The sequence below is a fragment of the Symsagittifera roscoffensis genome, chromosome 5, assembly GCF_963678635.1.
Source record: "Symsagittifera roscoffensis chromosome 5, txSymRosc1.1, whole genome shotgun sequence".
Taxonomy (NCBI): domain Eukaryota; kingdom Metazoa; phylum Xenacoelomorpha; order Acoela; family Convolutidae; genus Symsagittifera; species Symsagittifera roscoffensis.
This window is the reverse complement of record NC_087066.1, coordinates 2,023,457-2,036,677: the sequence shown is the minus strand read 5'-3', so window position 1 is coordinate 2,036,677 and position 13,221 is coordinate 2,023,457. Positions and strand designations below refer to the sequence as shown.

General features: G+C 32.1%; 1 protein-coding gene across 1 annotated transcript in view; it reads right to left on the bottom strand.

The window, feature by feature from the left end:
• The window catches only part of LOC134845950 (uncharacterized), a 65,029-nt gene extending 52,357 nt beyond the window's left edge, over nucleotides 1-12,672 (bottom strand). The window contains exons 1-2 of the mRNA XM_063863086.1: nucleotides 12,420-12,672; nucleotides 9,443-9,712 (exon numbers count right to left, since the gene is read on the bottom strand). Coding sequence (XP_063719156.1) covers nucleotides 9,443-9,712; nucleotides 12,420-12,579 — 430 coding nt within the window. The 5' untranslated portion in view covers nucleotides 12,580-12,672. The remainder of the gene's footprint in view (nucleotides 1-9,442; nucleotides 9,713-12,419) is intronic.
• Nucleotides 12,673-13,221: the final 549 nt, after the last annotated feature.

Genomic DNA, 13,221 nt, shown 5'->3' with positions numbered 1-13,221 from the left:
TTATTTTATCAGTTAAATTTTCTTTTTCAATTAGTGGAAAATGGTCTTTTTTAGGTAGGTGTTGTTTTGTTCGTTTTTGTTGGGTGTTATTTTTTATCCATTGAGAGTATGGGATTGGTTTAAAAGTTGATGTTCCAAGTAGGTCAACTTCATAATGATTATTTTGACAATCTAAATAAAGTGGGAAATGTTGTAAATTATTTATTTGTGATTGTTCAATATCAGTTTTTACTGCATATTTGCATTCTAATCGAGGTGATGTTTCGTTTTCTGCAAGGTAGAATTTTATATTTTTGGGTATTTCAACTGTTGTTTTTCGTGTAAGTAATTCAGGTGGTGTATTTCTACTTAAGGTGTCTGGTAATGCAAGATTTTTTCCTGCAGTCCAAACTATATGTAAGTTTGGAAACTTCATTAGAATTAATTGAAATCTGTAAACTCGGTGGTTTGGGTTAGATTTTTGTGTGAAAAGAAAAATGATTGGTTTGTGGTCTGTGAATAAAACTGTGGGATGTTTTGATCCAAGTATCAGAAATTCATATTCTGTAAGTGTATAGATTATGGCTGTACATTCTCTCATTAGGGTTGAGAGTCGTAGCTCTGCTTGAGTGAATAATCGGGAGTTTGCTGATATAAGGTTCATTTTGTTTGTACCATTATGTGATTGTAATAATGCTGCGCCGATACCAAAGTTCGAAGCATCGCACATTGCATAAAATGGTTGATCAGGGTCTGGAATTGTATTTGAAATTTGTTCAGTTAAAAGTTTCTTTATTTCTTCGAATCGTGCTTGATGTTCTGTATTCCATTCAAAGTTATTTTGTTGTCTAAGGATGTTATAAAATGGTCGTAGATATAATTGCATTTTATAAACATATTTACTTAAAAAGTTTAACATTCCAAGGAATTCTTGGATTTTCTTTTTATTTGTTGGTGGTTGAAGTTTTTGAATAGCGTCAATGCGTGATTTCAGTGGAGTTATTGTTTTTCTTTCTATGTTATGTCCTAAGAATTTAACTCTTGTCAAAAAGAAGTGCGATTTATCGGGGGCGGCCTTCAGATTTTCGTTCTGAAGTATTTGGTGATATTTTTCTAAAACATTGAACATTTCGTCTTTTGTTTTTGATTGCATAAAAACATCGTCTAGATAGGTGATTGCGTTTTTCTTGAGTATTAGTGGTCTAAAAATTTTGCTCATAAAAGCTGAAAATGCTGCTGGTCCTATGGATATTCCATAGAATAAGCGGTTGAATTCATATTGTTGGTTTCCGATAACAAATTGTGTTAAACGTCGTGATTGTTCATCTAGTGGCATTTGATTGTATGCACTATTCATATCGGCGGTTGTGAAGTATTTGCCATTTATTTTTGTTAAAATAACTTGTATTGGTTCAATGGGCCAATTACATTTTGATTCATCTATGAGTGAATTGAGGTATCTAGCGTCGAGAACGATTTTTAATGATTCTCCTTTAGCTAGAATGATAACGGGGTTGATGAATGTGTTGCCTTTTGGTTGTTCTTCTTTATTAACTGGTGATATAATATTGTACTGTTCTAAAATATCGAGTAATCTGTTTACTTTATCATGTAAGTGAATTGGTACTTTACTTGCTCTCTGTTTTTTGAAAACTGCGTCTAGTTTTAATGGGAGATGTAGTGATGAACTGATTTTGCCAACATCGAATTTTGATGTTGCATAGACTGATGAATATTTAATTAGCTGTTTGGCTAACTTTTCAAATTCGTCTTGTGTTATTTGTGAATGTTGGAAATTAAACATTGTTAAAAATTTCTGTTGGTTCTCTGTGTAGTTACTGATGTTGAATGTAGGTTTGAAATATGGAGTTTTTGTGAAATAATCCGTATTTCTATTTTCGTTACTTATTATATTATTTATAGATAATTCTTCATTAAGAATTGTAGATTGGCAAATATCTATTAATTGGAGTATATTATTTACGCGATAGGCTTTTTCGTGTATTGGTGATATTGTGGCGTTAGTTTCACAATATCCTAAAAGTCCTAAAGGTAATGTTACTTGGTAAGGTGTGTTGTTATAAACATGTAAGGAAATAATATCTGAATTCGAATTTTTCAAATATTTTATTGAAGAGATTGTGATTTTGAAAAATTTATGAATAGGTTTGAATTCAAAATCTGACATATAAAATTTTTGTTTGTTTTGTTCTTTATCATATTGGTGAACTTGTTTGATTGAAAAATTATAGATGTTTCCTGATAGTGGTTTCAGGTGTTTTCTTTGTTGGTTAAATATCGGGTAGAATTTTGAAAAGAATGGTGGTTGTTTATTTAATCTTTGAAAAAATGTTAAGGATGTTTCTTTTGTTTTTGTATATTTATCTTTGATTAATATTTTACTATTTAGGATGTTAATTGTTGGTATATACTTCGAAATAAATGGTATTCCAATGATATTATATTTAATATCAGTGATATGGAATATTTGTTTAAATGGCTTGTTTAGAATTTTGCTTTGCTCCATTGTTCTGGTAGGGAGGAGAAATAATTGGATTTTTCCGTAGTTTATCAATGTTGATCCTTGTGCTGTTGCTAGCTTACTGGAGGTTTCAAGAGGTGTTAGCTTCGGATGTAAAGTTTTTATTTCATTCCATGTGGGAATGTTTATTATGTTTGATTCTGCTCCTGAATCAATTAAAAAATCTATTTCAAGGTCTGGTGGTTGAAATTCTTTGTTTCTTGGGCTTTCTAAGAGAAATGGTATTGTCCAAATTTTTTCTTTGGGTTGTTCTTTTTGTATATTCTGGTAGATGTGGTTTGTATTCAAGCATTTTGTTTTGACATTTTGATTGGGTTGTTCTGTAGTATTTTTTGCATTTGTTTCTTGCGTTGTTGGTGTGGAATTTATGGGTGTAGTGTAATTATTTTGAAGAAATTCTGATTGATTTTCATATATATGTGATGGAAAGGGTTGTTCATATATGACAGATTCATAGTCATTTTCGACTTTTATCATATTGATAGCAAGAGTGTTTTCAGTATCACTTTCTGAATCTGATGATGTACAGTTTATTTGATTGAGTTGTAACGTATCAGTTACTGTGTCATCAATACCTGGAGGGTCTGATGTTGTTTCTGGGTTAGCTTGTACTTGATTGATTTGTCTTTGATGTTTAGGTGTACTGCTTCTGTGACGATTATTAGAATTATTATAGTTATTATTATTCCTATGTGGTGATTGGGAATAATTTCTATAACGATTATTATAACTTGGGTGTCGATTTTGTGAATTATTTCGCGATCTGCTTTGGTAATTATTGTTTGGTCTGTTATAGTTCGATCTATTATATGAGTTATTCCTTGATCGATTGTTTGGATAATTCTGGTCTCGGTTGTTTGAATAACTTCTATTTCGATTATAGGAGTAGTTTCTATTCCTATTGTATGATGAATTTCGTGATTGGTTGTTTGGATAGTAGTTATTTCTTGATTGGGAATTAGATCTAGAAACAAATCGTTGTGTATTTGAATTTGATCTGGAGTAGTTATTTCTACTATTTGGTCTATTGTAGTGATTTTGTGATGAATTATACGTGTTTCTTCGTTCTGGTGATCTTCCTCTATAACTTGAGTTATATGGGGATTGATTTCTTGTATAACTGGTATTGTTCGGAAGTGGTTTTCCTGAACTGTTGTTGCTGTATACATTTTTGTTTGGTAGATTTTGATCTTTTTTCATGTATTGATAGAATGATTTATTTGGTTCTTTGTATTTTTGAGGTTTATTTTGACTATCTTGCTGTTTTTGTCTACATTCGGAAATACTGTGTCCGTATCGTCGGCAATAATTACACCATTTTTTGAAAGATGGTTTGCCTTTAAAGTTCGGGTTCTTTTCGTAAATATTAAGTATTTCAGTGATTTTTTCAACGAGGTCTGTTTCTGATTCCTGTATATTATTAATATTAGTGGGAGTCGTTTCAATTTTGTTAACGTATTGTAATTTCAGATTTTCCGTTTCTTCTAGTTTCATCGTGATTTCTGCTTGTTCTAATTTGTCTACTAATTTTCGAAAATCTAAATCGGGTTCTCGAATTGAAGAAGGATGGGATGCTCTCTTTTTTATTGCTATTTTCCTTAATTGTGGTGTTAAGGTCATCATTAAGATTTCTGTCATCTTTGTGTTTTTATAGTCATGTGTATTTAGTGAGTATGCTTTTCGAACTAGTGTTTCGATTCGTACTGCTATTTGCTTGATGGTTTCGTTTGGTAATCTACGAATTTCATTACATAAAACTCTTTGTTGTTGTTTGTTTCTTTCGGAGTCAAACATTTTTGAAAATTCTTGTGTAAATCTTTTCCAGTTTGATTTTATTTCTAGAGGTAGTACTGAAAACCATTTTTGGGCTGCGCCATCTAAGGTTGTTTGTATCAACGCTGTGCGTCGATGTATCCAGTTTTGATGTAGTGGCGTGTTAATTGGTTCAGGTCCTATATTTAAAATCAAATTTGCTGTTACTGCATTTAAATAATCTTCTACAGAGTATTCAGGGTCTGTTCCTGTGAAGACCATTAAAGGTTTATTTGATGTTATCGATGATCCACCCATAAGGTATGGATTCATTGTCATTTGTAATGATTCTGCTGCATTTGGCATTTGAGAAAAATTTGACAGTTGGTTTCTTGTTATTTCATGTTGTTGGAGATAATATGGGAGTGGTATTTCATTTTGCATTTGTGATGGTTGATACGAGTGTGCAGTCATTGGATTTTGTTGTTGAATTGGTTGAAAAGATTGTGTATTAATTAGATTTTGTTGGTGAATTGGTTGTTGATGTTGTGCATCTATTGGTTGTGGAGAAAAATTTCTATGATTTGTACGTGTTTTCTGTATTCCTTGTCTACGATATTCTTGAGTATTTGGTGCAAATATATCTGGTTGTAAGAAATCATCATCTGAGGATAAATAATCCATTTGATAAGATGTTTGTTTTTTATTTCTATTTTGTTGAAAAAATGGGTAATTTTCACTGCGATCCTGTGGAGGATTTGGTTGAAAATTTTTGGAATTATATTGGGCCGTTGGGTTATCCCAGTTTCGAGGTTTTGTATATTGATTAAAATTCCTTTGTGGTTGATAATTTGTTTTTGATGGATGTGTATAATTATAATTATGGTCTGCAAAGTTGTTTCTATTGAATGTTTTGCGTGTTTTCGATGGTATTGTCATGGGTCTGTATGTTTGGTAATCCGTATGTGAATATTTAGGGGCAACCGAAGGTTTAACGGTTGATTGTAAGGTTACCTGTGTTTGTGAAGGATTTGTATTTCTTGGTGTCGTTAAATTTGGACGTATTGGTGAAATACTTTGTTGTGTAGTTGTTGTGTGTACAATTTCTTCATTTATGAAGTGTGATGGTGTCTGGATATCTTGTTGAGTAAGATTCCTAGTTCCATTGAGGTTTTCGTTGTGTATGACTGTAGAGTTTAAACTATTATTTTGTGTATCGGGTAAAAATGTATTATAGTTTAATGGTGTTGCATCAATTGTTAATGGTATTACTCTTACATAATCTCTTATGTAAGATATTGTACCTATTGCTTGACTTGAGATTGATTGTGGAAAGCTTATAAATGCGGGATGAGACCATTCGGGGTCCCAAACATAATCTGATTGTTCTGTGATAGCGGTATCATCGTTCGAATTTTGGGGTCTAAAATTTTTTCTTGCTTGTGCAATTAAATCAATATTGTGTGTGAAATAATCTATTATGAACCATGCTAAAATTTTTTGTAGATCGTGTTTTGTATGTTGTGAAACGTCGTCTTTCGTGAAATTTTCTTTAATGATGTTTAAATAACTAGAGAGTAGTGTGATTTCATGTCGTACTCTTAAATGTTTAGATGTTTCTGTCGGTGAGACATTTGTTAATGGGAGTTCATTTTCTAATATCGAAATATAACTATATATTATTGCGAAAACTTCATTGGTGAAAATGGAGTTTGCTCTTTGTGAGTTATGGTATTGGATGCTTTTTATATATTCTGAAAAAACTTTTGAAAATTCTAAATCAAGATCGTCTGTTTGAATAGTATATGTTCTATTATTATGGTTTGGGGAAGTGAATTCTATAGAGTAGATTCCATACTGTTGTGTTATGTTGCATATATCTTTTAGATAGTGATCTATGATTTGTCTTTTGATTTTTACATCGGGGAACTCTGTTTTACATGGACTGATTCCGGGTTCAAATAAATTTACGAGTAAATTTTGTCAAAATATGTGTTGTCCTCTATCAGTATCTGCATCTACTATAAAAGGAAAGATTTCATCATCATCTGGAGTTTCGTCACCTGGGGTGTGTGTTGAACTCATTTTTTCGTTCGATGACTGTTAATATGTAATTATTAATATGTCGAATTGGTTGATTCCAATTGTATAGATGTACTGGTTTGTGTTTGTACTGCTTTTTTATTCTTCTTTTTCCTCTTTGTGATGAATTTGAAGTTGTTTCTGAGTCAGAAAAATATAATTGATCGTGGAGTGGGTAATTTTTATCTATTGATTCTTTTAGTTTGTAAAGTTCGTCTAAATTGTTGGTTTCTGATTCTGAAAATGCGTTTCGATTTTTTGAAAATCTTTTTCGTGTTATTTGTCTCTGTTTAGTTATTATTTTCCTCTTTAGTGTCTGTCGTTTTGTGCGAATGTATCCAACTGTTTGTGTATGAGGTGTGATTACAAGGTCGTATTTTTTGTTATCTATTTCACAATTGTGTAAAATGATTGTTTGTTTATTTCCTAGGTTTTTAAATGACATAAGGTTTAGGATGACTGATGCAAAAGGTTGTTAAATGATTTCTATTTTCCTAAACTGTTAGTTCTTACGATTTTTTGGTTAGCTTAACCTGGGTCTATTTGTTCAGGGTTGGAGAGAAAAGTATATCGATTCCGAAGAATGATTTTTACTTTCTCGTGGCTAGTATAAGTTAAGGTGTTAACTTACTTAATCTTACTTAGGGGTAGTGATTGTGTTCAAGGGTTGGAGAATAGTAAATCGATCCACAAGGTTCAGGTATAATTAGAACGCGAGTAGTTCGTTAGATACTATTTTAAACTTACTAAGTCTAAGATTTATCCTGGGTCTGGTAAGAGGGGGGGTCAAGTGAAGGATGAATAACCGAAGTTCTTCACTGTTTATCCTAATTTGAATGATTAGTTTTGTGTAAAAATTTCTATTAGTTTTGGGTCTTTAGAAAGGGTTGGGTAGTGAATCGACGTTTGAGGTCGTTAGACACTAATTAAATGGGTGGGGGAGAACAAAGTTGTTCTGTTTGATCCAAGGATAAGCCTTGATGATCAAATTTGAAATTTTATTAAGTAGAAAATGATTTAAGATCCAAGGATAAGCCTTGATGATCTGGTTTTAAAATTAAGTGACTTTAAGTTTTAATAAAATTTTAGATGTGTGTAAAGGAAAGATTTAGTGTTTTGATGATATTAGTGGGTTTATGATTGCTGTTATGTTTTAGGTGATGAAGCTGGAACAACAGGATGATTTATAATTACTAACCATTTATTGTCATGCTACTAATTTTTATTTTTTTTTTTCAATAAATCTTTTTCAAACATGTTTTGTATAATACTGCAGAGTTTTAGGAAAACGATCTTAGATCTTTTTATCAATCGTTATTGTATAATATTAATTTTGTTTAGCGCCTGAAATGATTTTGAAGATTAACTTCAAGGTTTTATGTTTGCAAATGGAAATCTAAATTCATTGCAAGTAGTATTCGAAATATAAAAGTTTGTTCTGGCTTTTGCCGAACTATCATATAACTATACGGCAAGTTTCTACTTTGTCGTATGTCGTCTTTGGTTCGATGTCTTCTTCCAATTCCGGGTAGTTCTATTATGGTTCGGAATATTGGCTCTGATCTATTGAGTCGGAGAGACATTTCAATTAAATTATTGTCGTATAACATTTTGTAAATGTTTTTGTCTAATTTCTAATCTATTTTTGGTTAATTCTAATCTAGTAAGGTCTTGTTCGAGACTTATGGTCGCACCAGATGAGTTATGTCTGGGGTGTATAACTCATAGAGTAATTTCGGATAGGGTACACCGTCTGCTCGTCACGCTATCTTATTTTCGGCCGGATAGATTCGTGCAACTTCTTAGTCTAATACCGATCCTAATCTTACTCTTATACTATCTAGTCTCAGGTTGTTTAACTAGTCTCTGCTAGGCTCAATAGATCTAGGGTATACTGGTTTATTGCGGCTGCTGAAGTGCTCGGGAGAGTCCAACTAATTTCTAAGTTAAATTCAAATCTCTCTGGTGCTGAAATTACAAGTAACTTCAGCACTTACAAATAAGTGGGTTGTTAGTTAGATGGATCATGATTGGTTAATATTAAATACTTTACATTGGTAAAACATTTAATTTATCCAATCATAAAATATAGTTTAGATCAGGTTCCAATGTGACAACACGTTCGCTGTAGGTAAAATTCACGCCGCCCAATCGCAATAAAAAAATTAATATGCAATATTGTAAAGGTAATCAACTGTTTTCAATCCAATAGTAGAGTGTTCTAAGATAAACAGAACAATCGCCCTCTCCTTTTGGTATCAACTAAAGAAGTGCCACGCGTTTTAAATTAGCACAAGAGCATTCTTTTTGAAATTTCGATTGGTCGAAAATACGACTAACTAACCCTACTTAACATTTGCCTTCTCCCTTTCTTGAAAGTTGGGAGGGGTCAATGATCGTTTTGTGGATCCGTGTTCTGCTGATTCAGTCAGACGAATGACTGGTACCAAACTCAACCAATAAGAACCAAACGAAGTAAAATGTCACTGAAAAAAAACGGCTTGTTTTTTTTTCAAAATATCTTCAACTTATCAATTTCGAATGGAAAATTAGATGGCCTAAAAGCTCTTTGAAGTTATAGAACAATTTATAATGAAAGCTTTTTTTGAATTGAACCAATTTGAGAAAACTGGATCAGTAGGTTAAATTTTCAACTTGCTGGGAAATCTGACAATTATTTTCCATTTTCAAAAATTAAGTATCACGTTTTTCGTGACCTTCACAATTGTTAATGGAATTTTTTTCAACAAGAAATACACTAAGCTTAAAAAGAAATGACAAGTCAAACCGCGAAAAATCAAAAGTGAGCGTGAACAAATTTTAAGATTTTTCCTGAAAAAAAAAAACGAAAACAAAATAAGCCAGACCTATATAAGAGTATTCACTACATTCATTACTTCATACTTGTAATTCTGACTGACTATCCACTTTAATGAAGTGATTGGTACACACATCAGAACTTTTTATAGACTTCAAAAATGGCTGAGAATGCATTAACATGATATCCTGTTTGATATATTACAACGGTTGCTTAAGGTTTTGAAAAAAATGCGAAAAAAAACGAAGTTATAGAGCTTGTTTTCTCACGTTTACTAATTTTTTCGAGGTCTTCTGGCATATATTCATCATAATCGTAATCAAAAGCATAATAGTCGTAATCAGAATAGTCCTCGTCATCATCATCACCATCGTCATCATCGTCATCATCGTCACCATCGTCATCACCGTGATCATCGTCATCATTGTCATCACCGTCATCATCGTCATCATTGTCATCATTGTCATCATCGTCATCATCGTCATCGTCATCATTTTTCTCCCTTTTAGGCGTCATTCCCCAAGTTAGAATTTTGTCTCCTAGAGAATAATTTGAAAAAAAAAACCTCAAAACGTTATTTGAAGCAATCAGTCTGAATTTAAAGGTACTTGAAACTAAAGTTAGAGCGGAATCTTGTCGTTTCTGTTTGATATATTCTAGACGCATCTGTTCAAAAGATCTTGCAAGATCTTTAATGATAACCTTTTTAAAGCAAGATCCTCAAAGATACGATTTTTCGTGGGACGTTTAGTCAATGTTTAGAAAATCAATAAAAGCTTAAAAATATCATGGATAGATGCTTACTGCGCATGTATCTCAGAATATTCCGACAGTCTTGAAAAACAAAAACAAAAATTTCCAAAATATTGTAATTTTTTTTTCGGCGTGATTTGATAAAAGTATCTAAACAAAAAACTGGGGACTATGTTAATTCGACAGTCTTAGTAGAACAAGCAACTTGAAAAAAAGTGTAGAAAATGTACTAGAAAATGAAAAAAAAATTGCATATTTTCAAAGCTGATTTGCAGTTTTTTAGACTTTTAAAAAGTTTAATTCCTGAAGGCGCCAAAACACAAAAAAAAGTTACCTCGGTTAAAGTTTTTGCTGTTTTAAATTAGGCTATTGCAAGCTTTCAGGCCAAAAAAATAGGACTGCTCGCTCGTTATATTCGCTCGAATGAGACAAAAAATCACAAGTTTGAAACCAAAAAAGTAGATCGAATCGCAAGTGAAAGGGCTTCAATATGATATATATTACTCACACTAGTCAAATGATTGATTGTGGTACCTTACTCTAAGCGGAAAACAAAAATTAACAGGATAGCCGGTTACTGTGCAGGTAGCAAAGATTGTTCCGAACACAACTTTTGAAAAACCACAAAGAAAAGCTTTTTTCCATATTAGTGAAGTTTTCATGGGTATGGTGATAAAAAAAATCCGATGTAAAATATAATCTAGGCATATTTGACAATCAAAGAAATATAGGCGAACTAGACATTAACATTTTGTCTTCAGAAAATTGACCAGAAAAACAAAAACAAAGAAAAACAAAAAAGCTGAAATTTTTCATAGATTTTGTTTCTCCTTATGTAGCTGCAAATTCCAAAAACTAGTTTCAACTGCTCAAAACTAAATGTTTAGTGCTGAAGTACCCCATATTATACCATTGTCTGCCTAATCGCTCGCTTTATTAGCTCGAAATTAGACTAAAAACAAAAAAATAAAAACCGGTTTTTCTCAAAACTAGAACAGATTTCCGGAAATTTCAAAAAGTTGTTCAAATCACAAATGAAAGTGCTTTAGTTTGATATTTCACTTAACTCTCTCCGATGACTAATTGCGTCACCTGATTTTGCGTGAAAAATAAAAAGAAAAAAACTAAAACAAACCCGAATACAAAGTTCTTCTTCATTTTTAAAGGTCAGAAAAAAAGAATAAAAAAACTAAAAAACCCCCGAATGTAAAGTTCCTCCGCATTTTCAATTGTTTTAACATAAATACAAGAGCAAAATAGATGAAATAAATGCATAACAGGATCACAGCATAAAAAAAAACTCAAGTTAATTGACTCTTATGATCCAAATTTTGACATAAATAACAAAAATTATAACTACAACCTGAAACATTTTACACTACAGAAGCTGAAAAATTAGAATTAATATTTGAAGATAAAATCCATTTTACAAGATCTTGCAAGACAACCCTGGTATTTAAGAAACTTGCAAGATCTTGCAAGATAGCCTTCCCTGATCGACGAAGGTATATTTTTAAGAAAGGTATTTTCAAACTCACCCGGGTTGACCTTCATACAAAAAAAGCTCATCTCACAATTCCATTAATGGCGCATGTGAAAAAATGCTTGTGATCTCCGTTTAAGAAACTAATGACAAACAATTTTCCGTGCAATCAAAATGCGAAATACTTCAAGCGGTCTTAAAGTAATTTTGAATAAATTTATGGCCGTTCTATCTTGGAGAAAAAATCTTTTGTTTGTTAAATTGAATGAAGGGTGAAACCATGTTTTTGAACAAGCATTAACATTGACAAAAAAAATTAACTCGAAAACTTTAATTTTTTGCTCATAACGTTTTCCAGGCCCTGTTTTTTTTAAACGAAAGAATGTAAACTCACAATGAATACTTTGTCAGAATTAGCTTTTTGGAAACTAACATACGATTACCGATAACATGAACCATACGATTACCGAAAAACAGTCAATTGAAATCATTGAAGTAGAGGCCTCATAGCTATATCTATATAAAAAAATTCCATTTTTTTTTAGCTGTAACACTTTGTGAGAGTCAGTAATATAACATATTTGGCGTATCTTATAACGAAATTTAATCTGGCGTTTGCTGCCGTTTAAGCTATTCGCTATCTCATCAGAGAAAAACTTTTGGGTTTTGTGTTTCAGGACAAAACAGGAATAAATGAAGAAAGAAACACAAAATTTTGTTTCCACCTATAAGAAAAATCGTGTCATGCAACTCGATTTGTCTAAAAAGTTCTAGCAATACAATTTTGTATGAGAAACAGTGCCAGACACACAATTTTAAATATGGAAAAACGATAAAAATACAATTCCATTAATGAAAAAAGGCTAGTCCTGCTTTTTCTACACTTTTGTTTCGTCTATGGAATTGTATCACAAGCATTTCTCGACTAATTAGAATTGTAGACAATCGTTTTTTCTCAACTTTTACAGCTCTTAAATAAGTCATTTTTTTTCAACTAATTTTTTTCATACCTTGATTAGAGCTGATAGAGTCATGTGATTGAGAGGTAAGCTCTTTATTCTCGTGTAACTTTCGTTCTGAGGTTTTCGTGTCATCACCACTGATTGCGTATTTTGCCCAGAGTGAAATCACATTGAATGCTACAATCAATGCAAAAACAGACAAATTCATTTAGAAAACGCCGATTTTTATACGCGAGAAAAAGGAATGTTGAAGAAAACTGTACGACATATTCTATCGAAATGGTACTAACAGACTCTATAACAGGTCATTTTGTCTTTCATTAAACATAAAAAGGAAAACGACGCAGGTGTTTGGCCAACTATAACATGTTTTAGGAGCAAATATGCCGCATCAAACCAAATCACACAAACGTTTTAGCAAAACTCAATGTACCTTTTAAGCAACAGAACGTAATTTTAGGCAAAGAAGTAATCAGAAGAATCATTTGTTCATAGCTAAAAATAATACAAAATTCAGTCTTCCAAAAATTTCGAATAGTTTGGTTTTTTTTCAGATTTTTTTGCGACTCCGTTGGCTAATTATTGTGACACGTCTATGTACATCACTTTCGGACTTTCAAAACCACATACTACATTAGAAAAAGTAAAATTTTATACCCGATTCGTGACTTCGACTCTCCAGACCAAATTGCGTTCTATCGTGTTTCGAATTCTTTCTTCGACTTTGTTAAACACAGATCAGATACAAATTCAGTATGTTTCTACTACCTCGGTTTTCTCAATGTTCACATAATTGCTCGATGCTTCCCGACCGACTGGACACAAAATAGTGAGCGTTGTCTCGACTATG